Source organism: Octopus bimaculoides, chromosome 7, assembly GCF_046866305.1.
Source record: "Octopus bimaculoides isolate indiv1 chromosome 7, ASM4686630v1, whole genome shotgun sequence".
In the NCBI taxonomy this organism is placed as follows: domain Eukaryota; kingdom Metazoa; phylum Mollusca; class Cephalopoda; order Octopoda; family Octopodidae; genus Octopus; species Octopus bimaculoides.
The window spans coordinates 91,457,815-91,474,821 of record NC_142934.1 but is presented as its reverse complement, the minus strand read 5'-3'; the positions used below and the strand labels follow the sequence as shown (position 1 = coordinate 91,474,821).

Here is a 17,007-nt window from a genome sequence, read left to right as displayed (position 1 = left end):
AGTCAAAGCTGATCTCGGCAGAATTTGAGCGCAGAATGTAAAGCCGGAAGAAATGTTGCTGAGCATTTTGTCCGACAGGCTAATACTCTGCGAGCTCGACCTCCTTTGTGTAGCATATTAGTTAGTCTATCTTAAGTCGGCTTTTTTTTTGTGGAGGCGGCGGCTGTGGAGGCGGCGGCGATGGAGGCGGCGGCGTTGGAGGTGGCAGCGGTGGAGGCGGCGGCGGTGGAGGCGGCGGCGGTGGAGGCGGCGGTGGAGGCGGCCGCGGTGGTTGTGATGGTGGTGGGGACGAGATCCAATAATGTAGAGGGACAGATTTAATCTATTGTTGTTTGTGTCTCTCAATCTTTTTCAAGCAAGACACTTTGGCTAAAACTCCTAAACGAAACTTTTTTGGAGATGTTTGTATTTTAAAGTTTGGGTGACGATGTAAACTGAGAAAATAGCAATCTCAAGCATTATTAACTTAGGAAGACTTTGTGTCCGATGCAAGTTCACAGAAGAAGATTGTCCCGTTAACAAAATACTCGTTACCGTTTATAGTTTGTGACTTTTGAACTGTTTATTACAGCTTGTGAAACAAAACAAAAAAATATATCATAAACAGCTGAGTAAACACAACCGACTGAACCAGGTGGATGCTGGACGCCTAACTCTAGAATTCGTTGCTTGTGTCATGTCACTGAGGAGTAAAATATCAGTATTTTACGGGAAAATGTTTTAAATGGTGTTGTATGATATTTTGGAGGAGTTGGGTAGGACACGTATACAAAGACTCATTTATATCGAAATCTTTTTCCTCGATACGGCAATAACTAAGACAACAGGTCGTGTGTCGACTGCATCAGCGCCCGTCATGGCGGCTATCGACATGCACCACGCATTTCACATCAGATCATGAACGATCGTTCGGAAACAGCCCGTTCCCTTCTCCATTGAATTAGCGAGGAAACTACGACCCGGAAGAAGTGCGTTCAAATAGAAAGAACATTTTTGAACCACTTTTTTAAAACTTCAGCTTTTGGTTGTTCCCCTTCTCTTATCGTACATGAAGCCCCTAATCACTAGATGCGGTCTTGAGCAAGACACTTCATTTCACATTGCTCCAGTCCACTATGTTGTAAGTGAGTAACCATGAAATGGACAAGCCTTCCGATTAGGGAGATGTTGGCCTCCTCGCCTATCCAATGGAGTTGCACCATTCGAAAGCTAAAACGATGACCAACGATGTATAACAACATCCGGTAGTCTAGCTGAGACCGTTATGTGTGTGTGTGTGTGTGTGTGTGTGTGTGTGTGTGTGTGTGTGTGTGTGTGGTGTAACGAATAACTTCCAGATGGCTGAGCTAGGATTCCAAACCGAATCCGCAATATCCTATAACTTCTCTTCCTATTGTTCTCGCCTTTTGAATTTGGAAATTTACGAGAGTAAACTGACCTCTTAACCTTCCCGTATCAAACATAGGTGAGGTCTGATTAGAAAGGGAAAATCCTTTGGAAACTAAAAAAAATATGTTTGACCTGCGTCTGTTGCCATAGATTACCGAAATCTGGTCAGATGCCCATCTATTTTTTGTTGAGATATGTTCGATGGACACAAGAGTGGTATCCTTTTCAAGCGAGTTACTTTGTCGCTACCTCCACTTGAATCTATGCAGCACAACAAAACAGATTGTTTATAAATATTTAAGTTTATCAGTGATTTCTATAAGGGATGGAAGGAACCGTATATATCCTGTTTTCAACCATTTCATACTTTTCAATTTTCTCTGTTTCGGATCGATAAATTAAATACCGATCGAGTAATGAGGTTGATTTAATCGATTTTCTGCATTCCTAAGATGTGTACTTTTTTTTATTTTTGACTTGTGTCTATGTCAGAAAGCAATGTTACCAAAATTAGAATAAATTTGTGAGTGTCCGAATCTGTAGAGAGCCGTTAAATATCTTCTATTTATTTATGCTACTGCACAGCCCTCAATGCAAATCCTACGAATGACTGAGATAGGACTGATAAAAATATGTATTAATCACATATATACAAATGTGTGGGGGGGTGTTATATACATATGTGTATATAGGTTTGGTGATGAAACCAGAAAAATAAAACTAAAGCATGGATGTATATAAGTTTTTGGTTAAATAATCGGCAAATGCTACAGAGTGGAACCTGCTGTAAGCACTCTAACTGAGATCCGGCTATCAAACCACACTGATAATTGAATTTCAGCGTAATTTAACCGCATTATGCAACCGAAGGCAGTAATATTTAAATTGTTTAACCGCTAGGTTACAAAGAAAGTAAACACAGCAATACCGTTTGTCAAGAGGTAAAGTGGGACAAACACAGACAGAAAACACACAAAGATATTTATATATGGAAACTGAGAAAAGTCCTATGTGGCTTGTGTGTTTTCTTGTCTACGTTTTGTTTGCAATGTCCTGTACCCAGATATGCACCTATACATACAGGTGGATGTCGGTATGCACATACCTGTACGTATATATGCATATACTCATTTACTATTTGTTTTTACATGACCGAACGCAGCGTCACCAATTTGTAAGTAGTTATCGCAACTTTATATTTTCCGACGCTACTCTATCTCTTTCTCTTTCTCTTCCTCTATCATTTTTCCCCCTCTCGTTCTTCCTCTGTTCACTACTACTTATCTCTCTTTACCCCTCTCGTTCTTCCTCTGTTACTACTACGTATTTCTTCCCCCCCCCCCCTCGTACTTCCTCTCTTCCTCTTTTCCTCTCGTTGCTCACCTATTCTTCTACTTTCTCCCTTTGTTTCTCCCTCTACCATTCTCTCTTCCCCTTACACCGGCATGGTCACATGCTTCCGGTCAATAATCCTTTTCTTCCTTGGCTATCGCCGAGCAAACACGCGAACTTACTTCGTCTCCACTTTTAAGTTCGTGCCTCACAACGTTCATACACACATAATTTTTCCCGTCCGGCCGTATAGCCTTTTCTGTTTATTTTCCTGTCTTGATTTTTGTCCGCCACTACATTCCTCCATGGCAAGGTTTAATTTGTGTATACAAATTTAATTTGCGGTCCATGGGAAGAGCCGTTTTAACAATGCGTCCTACCCAGCTCTTCGAAACGCCGGTTTGGCTGTCTCGAGGTGATAGAGGAAGCTACTTTCCAAAAGTGCCACGCAATGGGACTGAACTCAGAACCATGTAGTTGGGAAGCAAACTTCTTACCACACAGTCAAGCCTGCTTTTTTTTAAAAATTAACCCATGGAGGTTATTCTTCATCCCTTCTTTAGATCAGAATTCAGTCATGTGACCCCAGAGTTTTCTTCATGACTAGTTCACACTTGGAGTCAAAAGAAGACCGATATATATATATATATATATCGGTCGATTCCTTAACCTTCCAAAGATATAAATAATAATTCTAATTTTTGCACAAGGCCAGCTATATTTTAGGTGAGAGGGTAAGTTGATTAGATAGAGCCCAGTGCTTAACTGATACTTATTTTATCAATCCAGAAAGCATGAAAGGCAAAATTGACCTCAGCATTATTTGAACTCGGAACATAAACCTGGAAGAATCACTGCTAAAGAGGTGGTATTTTTGCCTGACCCCACAAACGACCCTGCAAGCTCACCGCTTTAATTAAAGATAAATATAACCAATGTGTTTTGAGGAAAGAGACAAATTCATAGACATCCAACACGAATATCATTAGGGAGAAAACCGGAATAGAGAATTTCAGGAAATAAATTTATTTCGAAACCAGTGGAGTTACTCAAAAGCAGAAATAGTTCTACTCAAATATTTCGGAAAGAACTTTTGTCATAAATTTGACTACGAACCAACAACACCAGTAAAATAAAAATAGTTATAGCCTTGTGTTAATCGTGTATAAAGAGGTTAAAGAAAATTTATCTTGGTTTCAACGGGAAGTCATCCAACTTCAATTGGTGACACTATGAAGTTCAGAACTCTATACTGTCTTCAAGTAGCTAAATTGAATTAATAGATCACCAGTTCTATCAACAAGCAGTAATTCGCTAGAAGAATTTGAAACTCAGAACAAAAAGACGAGCGTAATGTTGCTAAGTATTTCGTCTAGTATGTTAACGATTCCGCCAGCTTGCCGCCTTATGACCGCATGAATATATTAACATCTTTTAAACACAACGGTTGGTATATGTATTAAATTTGGGGTTTCCTTTTAACCACTGAACTTTGCACGTAGTTCGTAGTGTAACAGTGACTGGTATTTTAATTGGTTCTCAGTTATTAATATAATAGACAACTTGTAAAATACAAGGCTGCATTCCAGAATTTTTCTGGGTTTTTTGTTTTTATGAAAGGCACTAATAACTGTCCTAGATTGTTGTAGTTTTAGTATATCATTATTATACATCGAATAAGTTGACCTGTTATCTTTTCTTATTCCATAGTGAAGGAGATAGCTGTTTGAGCACACCCTTCTAAACGTTACTTGTCACAGCTGACTAGTTTGCAGAAGGCTGCCGGGACGTTCGGAATCTCGCTATGCAATAAAGTTTAATCTGGACAAAATCGCTGCAAAAACTTGTAAAATTCTCCAGACTGCTTATGGATTAATCTCTTCGTTGGTACAAGAAATTCAAGGACAGTAGAGAGATGAGAGATGATGAGAGTTGTAGGAGGGAGAGGTAGTGTCAGAATCAGAGCTGATTGAGAAAATTCGCCATTTTCTGGATGAAGACTGTCGTGTGTCAGTAAAGAGAATAAGCAGACAGTTTGGAGTTGGTGAGGAAACTCTAGTCAGAATCACTCATGAAGAACTGCGCAAAACTTGTGCAAAGTTTGTTCGCAGGGTGCTCAGCGATGAGTATCCTAATAACAAACAAGAATCTCAGTAGAAGTCATTTTGAAGATGAGTGAGACTGTAACAAAGGTCCTGGAAACCATCACTTTGGAGGACTTCTTTAGGGCATTTAGAAAATGGCTGGAGTGCTACAGCAAGTGCTACGAGTGAAGTCAGAGGATTCTATTTTGAAGGAGTCTAGAGTTTTGTACTTCTTTGAAATTAATAAATGTCTCTCCTAATAAAGTCTGAAAACTTATAGAATGTACCTTATAAAACCAGAAACATGCAAAATGTCTTAACTTACTTCTTTGGAATTATTTATATTTCCCTATAAACATATCTGGGTGCATGTGAACTCCTAAACACAGAGGTGTCTAAAACTCAATCTATTCGTCTATTTCACTTGTCCTATTAGATAAAATTATATTTATTTTATAAACACGTGGTGGAATTACTGAGAAGTGCTACTTAATGGGAGATTAAAGTCCTTAAAATCTCTGGTAGCCGTGGATTATTTCGTCCTTTTTCTAGACTCTTCAGCACGATATAACACGAGATTTTAAATTAGTTAATCTAAATTCATTTTAAAATTTAAAATGATCTATTAATTTTTTTTTTATATTAAAGATAACAATTGATTCTTATAACATATTGTCTTTTTCTATAAGCGAAAAGAAGACTGCGTGGGTGTGTCACTGAAAAACGAAGCAGTGGTTTTGCGTTGTATCTTCAGCCAAGACCTTTATTCTTAAAAGACCCAGTTTACTTTCCTGTAGATAGGAACCATATGTAAACTAGGAGGAACAATCAACTGGTGTAAGAAGCGGTAGCAATGGAAAATTGACGAGTGTTTTGTCGGTTTGCAATGCCGGGTTCTCTTCTACTAGCGAAAAAAATTATCTTTGACTGAGTGATGTTTTGAAATACAGATCATGATCTTCATCCATTTTATCAACATGTCACCTATGGGATTAAGAACTTCCCTACTCAACCATGTGGGGATTTTTATCTTATTTTAATCCAATTGGGCGCCACCAGCTGCCATTAGTTGTTTCAGTTCCCTTATTTTGCAAGTATAATAATTTGGAGTGCTGGTGGGGAGAGGGTAATAAGTTGCACCACAAGAGACTCCGACTTTGTGTCTAACTTGGGGAAGCCAAGCTATACCATGTAGCACTTATTTACAGTTAGATGGAGTGCATTCATCATTTGAGTATTAACTATGTCGACACGATTCATTACCCTTGGTACGAACAGTAAAACTTGACTCGGCCATCTGCACTCTTGTCTGATCTCAGTTGGAACAAAAAGCAACATAACCATAGATATTGTCTAGCTTCTTTTTCTTCGTCCTCTGCAGATTAATTAGTTCTATCCACTTTACATAATCCTGCTGCACAATTATCGCTAATTTCTGAATCCAACTACTTCAAGCAAGCTAAACTAATCAAGTTCCACCAGTCTTATGCTGTCTACTTGTGGCCGAAAGCGTTCTTTAACTCTGAAAACTCCGTGATAGCTAAATGGGAAACCAATAAGTTTTGGAGTCCCGGCAGATTATAAGGTCCTGAGCTGTAATTTGTTCAGTACTTCCTGAAGAGCAAGCATTTAAAACATTATACTTTCCCTCCTCATTCTTCGAATTCTTCTTACAAATACAGTAGAACCTCGGTTTACGAACGCCTCTGATCACGAACAAATCGTGCTTATATATATATATATATATATATATATATATATATATATATATATATATATATACATACATACATACATACATACATACATACATACATACATACATACATACATACATACAGTAGTACCTCGGTTTTCGAACGACTCTCATCGCGAATAAATTGTGCTTTATCTGCTATTGGAACTTACACACCATGTACAGGAATCTTTTTTACCACTTCTATACACCATTTTCCTCGAATAATGGAACTGCATCTACAATATCTTTATTCATCTAATTCCTACTTTCATTCTCTTATTTCCCTCTATATTCTCAATCGTTTCCACAATAATTCGAACTCAAATATTTTCTCACACCGTCTCTGATGAAGGGATATCCATAATATACCAGAAACAGCTGTAAGACTATTTCATTATAAATGTCCTGAAAACTCCTCACACCCTTGGATTTGTTATCTCATTCTGTCTAATATATATAGACATAGATATATATAAAGTACGATTTATTCGTCACCAGAGGCGTTCGTAAACCGAGGTACAAGTGGATTAAATGAATATGAGAAAGACAGGAGATAAAGCACCCAATAAAAATGTCACCCGGGTTGATCATATCCCTAGCTACGCTACCGCTCTCCACCCGTAACCACTTCAGTTGTAATTATTTTATCAACCTAGGCGGAATTTGAACGTCAAGAGACGCAAGCAAATACTACAAGCTATTTTCTCCGATGCTCTACCGATTCTGCTTTTTAAAAAGATTATTATGCTTTGATTTCTAATAATGGTTTCGAATTTTGGCACAAGGCCAGCAATTTCGGGGTAGGAAGTAAGTTGATTAGATCGACCGCAGGGCTCAGCAGGTACTTATTTTGTCGACCCCGAAAGAATGAAAAGCAATGTTGACCCCGGTGGAAATTGAACTCAGGATGCAAATATATGATTGCCATAAAGGGTCGAAACTTTGCCTTGATTGATATTGATAATGTTTTGTTTTGGTAAGTCCCAATGCACGAAACTCCCGGCCCCGGAGTCACATTAAATTTTTCAAAATAATATATATACATGACGGGCTTCCACACAGTTTCCGTCAGCCAAATTCACTCGTAGGATATTGGTCGGTCCGGGGCTGTAGTGTAAGACACTTGCCAAAGATGTGCAGTGGGATTGAACTCAAAACCACATTGTTGCAAGGTGAGCATCTTAACCACACAGCCAGGGCTTGCACCAATAAATAATCTTTTAATTTAATGAAGTTTCGAAATTCTTGAATAAAAAGGAAACAAATTATTTCTATATTTCTATAATTATTGTTCTATTACATATTTTATATAATTATTGTTGTAAACATTATCAAACACACACATTTAATGTATGTGTTTTGCTTGTTCGCCAATAGGCTGCAATTTAGCGCGGTGTGGATGACTCTGTTATAGCGCCGGGTGTTAAAACACCTGAAAATCATAAACAGGTAAGACAGGTGCTTTGAGGGAGTCATCCCCACTTGTCTAAAGCGCCACCTACCGGCGAGTAAGTTAATCACATTCGTTGTGCTTGTGTGTTCGATAATGTTTGCAACTCTAGCGCTGCTTCTAATTCATATTTGAATTATTGTTCTATAATATATTTATGATCGAAGTATATTTGCCACCTAAAGATTCATCGTATTTATAATTATTTGATTTTATTTATTTCAGAATTACTTCTCCATGTGTAAAGAAGCAAGATAGCACCCATGGTGCTCCATTCTTTATTTACTTCTTCTCTGAACGAATAGAATTATCGCTATATCGATTGAGATTCCATCTGTAAAGACTTCCTGCACAGAACGGTCAGCAATGTCATTTAAACGTGACCAATACTCGATTATTTTCATATCAATCCTTCATTTCATTTATTTTATTGTGGAGAAATACTTCAGCGTTTTGACAAATTCTTTAGCTTTGGAAATCGATTCCTACCGGGTTCTTGCTGATGGAGCCTCGTTGCTGGTTAGCATCGTTGTCATGAAAGTAAGTAATTTGGCATTCTTCATATTCTGCTGTCGTCCCCATTATTTATTCAATATATGTACGGGTCAAGGCGGCGAGCTGGCAGAAACGTTGGCACGCCGGGCGAAATGCTTGGCTGTATTTCGTCTGTCTTTACGTTCTGAGTTCAAATTCTACCGAGGTCGACTTTGCCTTTCATCCATTCGGGGTCGATAAATTAAGTACCAGTTGCGTACTGGGGTCGATCTAATCGACTGCCCCCTCCCCAAAAATTTCGAGCCTTGTGCCTAGAGTAGAAAAGAATGTATGTACGGATCAATAATAAATTTACCTGCAAGGTTATAACTTACAGAACTAAACAAATCTGAGGCACAGGTGTGGGTGTGTGGTTCCACTTGGTTCCGGATTCAGTCCCACAGCGTGTCACCTTCGGCAAATGTCTTCTAACTATAGCCTCGGGCCGACCAAATCCTTGTGAGTGGATTTGGTAGATGGAAACTGAAAGAAGCCCATTGTGTGTGTGTGTGTGTGTGTGTGTGTGTGTGTGTGTGTGTGTGTGTGTGTGTGTGTGTGTGTGTGTGTGTGTGCGCGCGCTCGCGTGTTTGTGTGCGTGCGTGCATGCGTGTGTGTATGTGTGTGTGTGCGTGAGTGCGTGCGTGCATGTGCGTGTGTGTGTTTGTATGTGTGTGCGTGTTTGTGAGTGTTTGTCCCCCACCACCACTTGACAACCGGTGTTTGGTGTATTTACATCTCCGTAACTTAGTGATTCAGCAAAAGGTACCCATAGATTAAGTACCAGGCTTTAAAAATAAATTAAAAACTGGGGTTGATTCCTTCAACTAAACATTTCAAGGCGTTGCCCCAGCATGACCGCAGTCTAATGACTGAAACAAGTAAAAGATAAAAGACATCATAATGTGCCGATCATCTCAGAAAACATAGACCTTACATTATTTGACAGCATAAAAAAGGGGAAATGAAATGGTTGTCGCATCCCAAATTTAGCCACGCATATTCAGAAAAAAGAGCGTCAGGGACGAAATTAATTAATGGGAGACCCAACTTCGTATATCGGACGGTTTGAGGGATGCATTTGGTAGGATGGGTTGAGCATCTTATATACCATCAAATACGGTCCAAACTATATTTTCATATTCTGTGTTTTCATGCTTCAGACAACGTCGGAACCGCATTTAAGGCGGCGAGCTGGCAGAAACGTTAGCACTCCGGGCAAAATGCTTAGCGTCGTGCTAACGTTTCTGCCAGCTCGCCGCCTTAAAACTGACACAATATTACATGACAAACAAGGATGTATAGTTGTCTGTCTGGGCTGTCAATAGACGCTAGAACGTATACACAACTAACCGTTGTTGTCACAGTATCGAACATTCATATGTCACAATGCGCTTCCAAACCAATGCCATTCCTTTCCATCTTGACCCAAATTTCTTAACTAAATCGTTTTCCCATCGTTATGGAGGCCTTCAATGTGGCATTTTCCGGTCTCTTGGGTCCATCTGTTGTCTGTGGACCTTGCAAAATATCTGGTCCAGCGGAACTGGTTCTTTCGGTATTCTGCGATCACATCGTTCACCCAACCCCCTTCCCGAATTATTCCATTTTGAATATGCTCTTATAATGATATTCCTTGCATGGATCTTTCCATAGCCCTTTCCCTCGAAGCCAATCGATGTTCTATCCTCTTCATAGCAGCCTACATCTCATTTGCATATAAGAACGCAGGTAGGGCGGTGCTGTTGAAGAGCCTGACACGTATGGCATTGTCAAGCGTTGTTCTGAGCTCATCCATTATTGAGTTAAATGCTTTCCATCACGCCCTTATTCTCTTTGAGATTTCAGTATCCATATCTCCAGCGCATATTTATAGTATACCCTAGGTACAAGCACGGGCAACTCGGGCAGCCGCCAGGGCGCCATGTACCAGGGAGTGCCAAAGAGGGAGTAACAAAGACAAGGAAATTTCCGATACCGTCAGCTTGTACACGCCGAAGTTCAGCTTGCCTGGGGCGACGGCATATATTTTGTAGTCCATGCGGTTCATTTTAAGACCGAATGCTAAGCTCTGAGTGTCCAGCTCTATCAGCATAGTCTTTGTTGTATCACTGTAAAATTTACAAGTGATTCATTAGCTAACATACCTGAATTTAATCCCCTACCAACTGGTTACGGACCAGAGTAAAGAGTAATCCAATTGTCGGGACCCCTTTGTCCTTCTACTGGAAGTTTAATTTCTAGGAAACTCTTCAGCAGTAAACTCAGATGAAATCCAGGGCCGGATTTGAGTTTACTGCTAAGGCAGTCGCTAAGAGTTTGTCGTGGTGGTATCGCCTGTGGATTTGATGTTAATGGTGAAAGACAATCAGAATGGGGACGTTAAAGCGGCTGTCTCAACATTCTGGAGTTGCCACAAAAAATACACCCGTTTATAAGCCCGTTAGAAAGTTCTAGAAAGTCGAATCACGTGATAGCTTGACGTCAATTGGTCACTTAATCCGCCGATCACGTGAAACGACAGTGATTTTACCGTAGTATCTGCACAGCTATCCAGCGATTCGATTTCTAATCTACTACAAGATTTTGGGGCTATTGTTCTGTTAATTCCTGCAGAAAAACAGATATTTATCTTTCTCTTCGACTAGATAAATTCTCCATACGACGTTACTCAGCCAGCACATTGCAGAAGACATTCTCCGATGCAAACAAAGCTAGTTAACTCTTTCTTTCTCTCAACCTTATATTAGTTTATTGGAAAATATAGCTCTTAGAATTGATTTTGAAATCTGGTTACTTGCTGAATATCTTCATATGAATGAAACAGTAAATTTAGTACAAATTAAGTTATCTATTATTTCAATATTACTAATATAATTTCTCTTGTAAAGAGTGTCGTGTCGACAGTCGATAATTTATATTCGAGTATAATACTGAACCAATACCGAAATAGTCCCACTGGCTGTACCTAAGGACTTTATCTCTCAATATAAGAAAACTTCCTACGACACAAACTTTTATTTTTTTCTTTTGGTTTTAATATATCTCAACTCCTTGCTTCTAATGTCCTTCAAATGAGAAAATAAAATGTCCACAAGCCTATAAACCTTCAATTAATGAGTAAAAGACACTTTATTTCTGAAGTCGAAGAAATCGAGTTAAAGACATTGTGAAGGAATGTACCGTATGTAATGGCCTTAAAAGACACAGGAATATTAGACATACTGCAATTCCAGTAGCACATGTCCAGGAAAAAGTGTGAAGTGCATTAATGCTTATTGGAGACCCAACTTTACATACAGGACCCAGGGAGACCGACTTATTGTTTGAGACATATTTTTGGAAAGTGTCTTATATGCCACCAAATACTGTATATGTTATAACTTGATATCTTTTTTTGTATTTTCATATTCAATAGATAGCTCGAAATAGAAAGGAAAAAAACACCTACGGTTATGGACGTTGCTACGTTCTTGGTGGCTTTGCTAATTCCACGTTCATTTTAGCTCTGTCAATATCCATCATCAGTCACACAGCGAAGCGTCTAATCACAACAGTGGAGCTGAAACAACCATCTATAATTGTTATCATGGGTTGTGTTGGACTTAGTGTCAACCTCCTTTGTTTGATTATACTTGCTGTGGCTTTGAACCGGCAGAGACGAAAGAACAAGAAACTGAAATGTTATGAAGATGACAAGGATTGTGGCTATAACAGTCTGTCTTGTACTAGCAAACATTCTCAAGCGGTAAAGCTGTCGGAAGAAAAACTTATCGCATGTAAGTAAACGTTAACAATGCATTAATCCTACAAGAACAGATACTGATTTTTTTTTTTTTTTTTTTTTTTTTTTTTGCTATTGTCGTGAGTTGTGTCGGTGTGATTTGTTGTTGCCGGCTGGTCTGAGATGATAACTGACCGGGTTGCTGAATGAAAATGTATTTCTTGGGCTGCGTGAAGAAATAACTGAACAACACCCACTAACAATAAACAGATTTCACTACTGCACGTAGAGTTTTAACTGTGTTGGTCTTTTACAAATAACAACAGCAATTACATACTGGGAGAGACATATTATTTGGAGTTTACGATAAGCTTACTGATATAGCAATTTGTTGTTGACCCTTTACAACTGGAAAATAATTGCGCTATATTCGTGGTGACACAATTCCTGTCTGCTACCTGTCATCTGTCTTAAACGAGTGGAGGTGGCGATGAGAATGTGCAACTGCCTCAACATTCTGCAATTATCGCCAAAAAACACATCTTTATAGGGCACGAGAAGAAAATTCTATAGGATTGAATCATGCGATGGCTTGAAGCTGACTGATTACTTAACAGACCGATCACGTGAAACTATTGTGGTTTGATCATGGTGTTTGACCGGCTACCTTGCGGTTCAGTTTAGAATTACCGCTACATTATCATTGATCTTATTGACGACCTAGTAGGTGGTTTGTATTTTGTCAGTGGTGAGTTGTTTTGTTGCCATAAACAGGTGCAATGTACTATTGGTGTTTGTGCAGCGGGAGTTGATGGGGTCATAACCAGCGACCCCTAATCAGTCGCGGATGGCTAACGAAGATATGGTCATAATTGTTCCTCGTTACCAAACCACTAAGACAAACAGCTACGACAAGCCAACGTCCGGGCCTCTTTGTTGTCGTTCGATCTGCTTGTAATAGCAGCCAATCTGTTTTCAAATCATACCGTCATTAAATGGGAAGGACATATTAAATCAAGATACACTATGTTTAGAAAAACGAGTGGGTGGTCACGGCTTGATTGCGTTTAATTGTAGTTCTGTTCTATCAGGACTGAACTGGAGGATTGGGTTCAATAAACATCTGATCCGATACAATGGACATGTAATTAAAACACGCAGAAAAGGATCACAAAAAAGATTCTTCAAGCCGAACCAACCAGTAGGAGACCTAAGGGCAGAGTAAAGAAGAAGACGGTTGGTTATATCAGGAATAGTGAGCAGTGGAAATGGACGGATGGTTGATTTCCTTGTTGTTTTGTTTTTTTTGAGTTTGTTTTGTTTCTTCTCTCTTATGTTTTCTCTTTTGAATTCCAGACCAGGTTCAAACAAAAAAAGGTCATGTTGATTTATATCTGCTTTGTGTTCACGTGATCGGGAATAATTTAGCATCTCTTGGACTAATCTTGAGCGGACTTCTCAGTATTTTCGGAGAAGGTCACTGGTGCCACTACGCTGATCCTTTGATTACAATCTGTATTATTTCTTTGATCATTATCACCAATTTACCATTACGTAAGTAAAGAGATTTCTGCTTTGTTACCATTACTTATCAGAAAGTATGATATTCTAGTTAGAATATATTAGCAAAACCCGTAGAAATTCCACGCATCTTAAATTTTCCCAACTCTATTCTGATGCATAAATTTATAGATTTTCATAACGTTGTTTTATGTTTAAGACTTGGAGAATATCTCCCATTGTGTTCCGTAGTTAAGGTTGTTAAGAACGCTACACTCAAACTGTTTGTCGTTCATAAAAACTTCATAAATTGCTCATGTTTGCATCTTGGAGAGACCCTGTTCGTATGTAGATTCATGGTCTTAAGTGATATATGGAAACCATGATTTCTAACATTTGTCACAATCAGAGCCGTCTTAACAGTATTATAGGCCCCAGGAGGAAAGCAATGCACTAGGTACACTAGTATTTCACAGCAAACCACATGCATACATTAGCACTGGATTTCTAAACCCATTACCCACCACGAGTAACTGACCAGTGTATTCATACCTTAAAGTTGCACTAGGCACAAGAAACTGGCTAAACCTTGAATCGAAAACATGAAGGGTAAAATTAACTGGCAGGATTTGAACTCAGAACGTAAATATGCAAGACATTTTGTTCGCTGTTTAATCTATTCTGCTGATACAACACCATAAATGGCACAGGAAAACAAATTTTTAAAAGTTAGTTTCCGTTGCTGAGTTCAATTTTTCTTGAGTTGCAAAATTCAATTTATCTTGTTTGTGAAAAACTTCTCGGCAGTAGACTTGTAAGAACGACCGTGCGAACCCAAAAAGGAGAAATGGTGACGAATGGAAAAACAGGACTCCTTTCATTTAAACGCGTCACACGGTCGAACACAAAAATTATATCAAAGATGATATATAAATATGTTATACTACGATAACATAGTGATTTCGTAAATGACCAGTAATGAAGACGATAGATGACAACCGATTGAGATGGATAACAGGAATATTTATTGTGACATTAAAATGTATGTTTGTGTGTGAGTGTGAATGCGACATAATGAAAACCTAATAAAAGACAGGCCGTCGTATAAAGAAAAGAGTGTGTGTAAGTGATACATGTATGTGTATGCGTTATATACAGCAGATAGAAAGAGTCAGTAACACGTGAGCATTTATACCAGTTCTTAGAGTACACAATAGGAAGAGTCTGTATATGAAAGAAGTTGAGGCGTGTGTGGCAGAGCGATCACTAGTTGTGATGTTGTGGCTTCCATGCCGGGCCGGGTTCTTGTTATACAGATGTTCGTCGCAGGCTGAACTCTTGTCTATTATTTATCGTGGTGAAGATGAATCACCTAACAGAATCGAAGAGAGAGAGATGTGCCGCGGTAGTTTGGTTAGTTGGTGTACGTAGAAATCAACGGTGGCGAATCTTGTAGTTCGTAGTTAAAGTCGTGTTGACTATGTTGGCGATGCTGGTGGCGATGATGCTGGTTAGTAGTCGTAGACTCGTGTTGCTGATGGCGACGTCGGTGGTAGTCGTAGCTGGACGAAGCTGTTGAAGTAGTCGCTGGAACTGCTGCTGCTGATCTGTGTGGTACACGGAACAGGTCTCTAAGAGATCTGAACCGAGACGAATTTGCCGGGTATAATTTGGTCTATTCATAGTTGATAGTAGGCTCCCAAAGGTATCAGTAAAATACTCTATCACGTGACCTTATTAGGTGTCGTGATTGGTCAGGTTGCGTTCTGGCGGGAACGGTACTAAGCAGTTGCCGCTTCAAATAATAATCAGTCACGTGATGACAGGGAAAAATGTTTTCCACTACGCCCGCGCTTGTTTATATATAAATGAGAAGATAGTTTGTATGTAATGGCGATAGTAGTTTTGTATCTAATGGCGATAGGTAATTTCACTACAGACTTGTGTCATATCTTAGGAAGAGATCTATTTCCCCTTCCCATTTACAGAACAGGAAACAAAGATAGGTAACCAGTGGTATCCACGCATTGCAAAGGTTTGTAAAAAGGAATTTCAGTGAAGCAGTTTACAATATCATTGTAAATTCGATAAGGGTGACGACAGCTCTGACACGGCTATAAAGTAACATCAGCAACAGATACTAGAACATTATCTACGACGATTAAAATCTATATCTGTATAAAGGAACCTTTGTAATTGACGTCAGGGAGGTTAAATAAAAAGAACAATGTACACTTAGCACAAAATGGAATATTCCACTTTTATGTTGCTATCGTCTGGTTTGAAATACCCTTTTCTTTCTTCGCGTAATAAAGGCACAAGGGAGAGATGGATCAAGTCTGAAATAGCTACTGAACAATATAAGCACATACATATGGCACCGAGTAAAGGGTAACAGCATATAATTTACTCTAGTATCAGATTTACTGGTCCTGGTATAGTGGTTAGTAGTGATTCAGTTAATTCACTGGTACTTTTTTTTTTATCGACTTCGAAAGGATGAATATCGAAGCTGATCATACTGAGATGTGAACTCAGAATACAAAAAGACATAACGAAATGCAGCTGGTATTTTTTATTACTGTGACCATTCTTCCGATAAAATCGAATTATCGTAACTGGGCAAAAGAAATTTGTAATAAAAGGAAGCCACTTGACGAAGTTTCGTTTTCGTGCTGGTATTTCCCTAAGTATGAGTCAGAAAGTAATACGGATCTTTTTTAAAACGGGGGCCACATTTTTCATTAATGTTTTACGTAGTGTTTTTGGTACCGAAAGACTTTCAAACTTCGTATACTTATCTATTTTGTGTTATAGAACAGAAAAATATTTTTGTATTCGAATTTATTTCATGTAAAAAATTGTCTTATTTCGATAATTTCAACCAATCACTGACAAGTATTCAGTTGTTTACATTTACTCCTTTGGCTGATTAAGCGGTGTAAAGCGTATTTAATTTCCATAGCTTCGTTTTGCTTTTTTCTTTTTAAATTTGCTGTTTTACCCTAACCCTAACCCTAATCCTAACCCTAACCCTATCACCGATAGAATTGTTTCAAAATCGTTTGTTTATGTAGTCGGCACTTAATGTATATCGGCTGAATGGACGTCAGTGATTGGTTGAAATTACAGAAATACGACAACTTTAACATGGAATAACTTAGGGATTTTTTTTTTTAAGAAGACTAAGAGAAAAAGATGTTTTATATGACACATTCTACCAGTGTTCCAAGTTTCAAAGTGTTTCGTTAATGAAAAA

At 38.8% G+C, this 17,007-nt stretch overlaps 1 protein-coding gene across 1 annotated transcript in view; it reads left to right on the top strand.

Moving 5' to 3' along the window:
- The window catches only part of LOC106872797 (uncharacterized), a 33,353-nt gene that overhangs the window by 8,224 nt on the left and 8,122 nt on the right, over window positions 1–17,007 (top strand). The window contains exons 2-4 of the mRNA XM_089355657.1: window positions 8,219–8,533; window positions 11,943–12,303; window positions 13,605–13,802. Coding sequence (XP_089211783.1) covers window positions 8,360–8,533; window positions 11,943–12,303; window positions 13,605–13,802 — 733 coding nt within the window. The 5' untranslated portion in view covers window positions 8,219–8,359. The remainder of the gene's footprint in view (window positions 1–8,218; window positions 8,534–11,942; window positions 12,304–13,604; window positions 13,803–17,007) is intronic.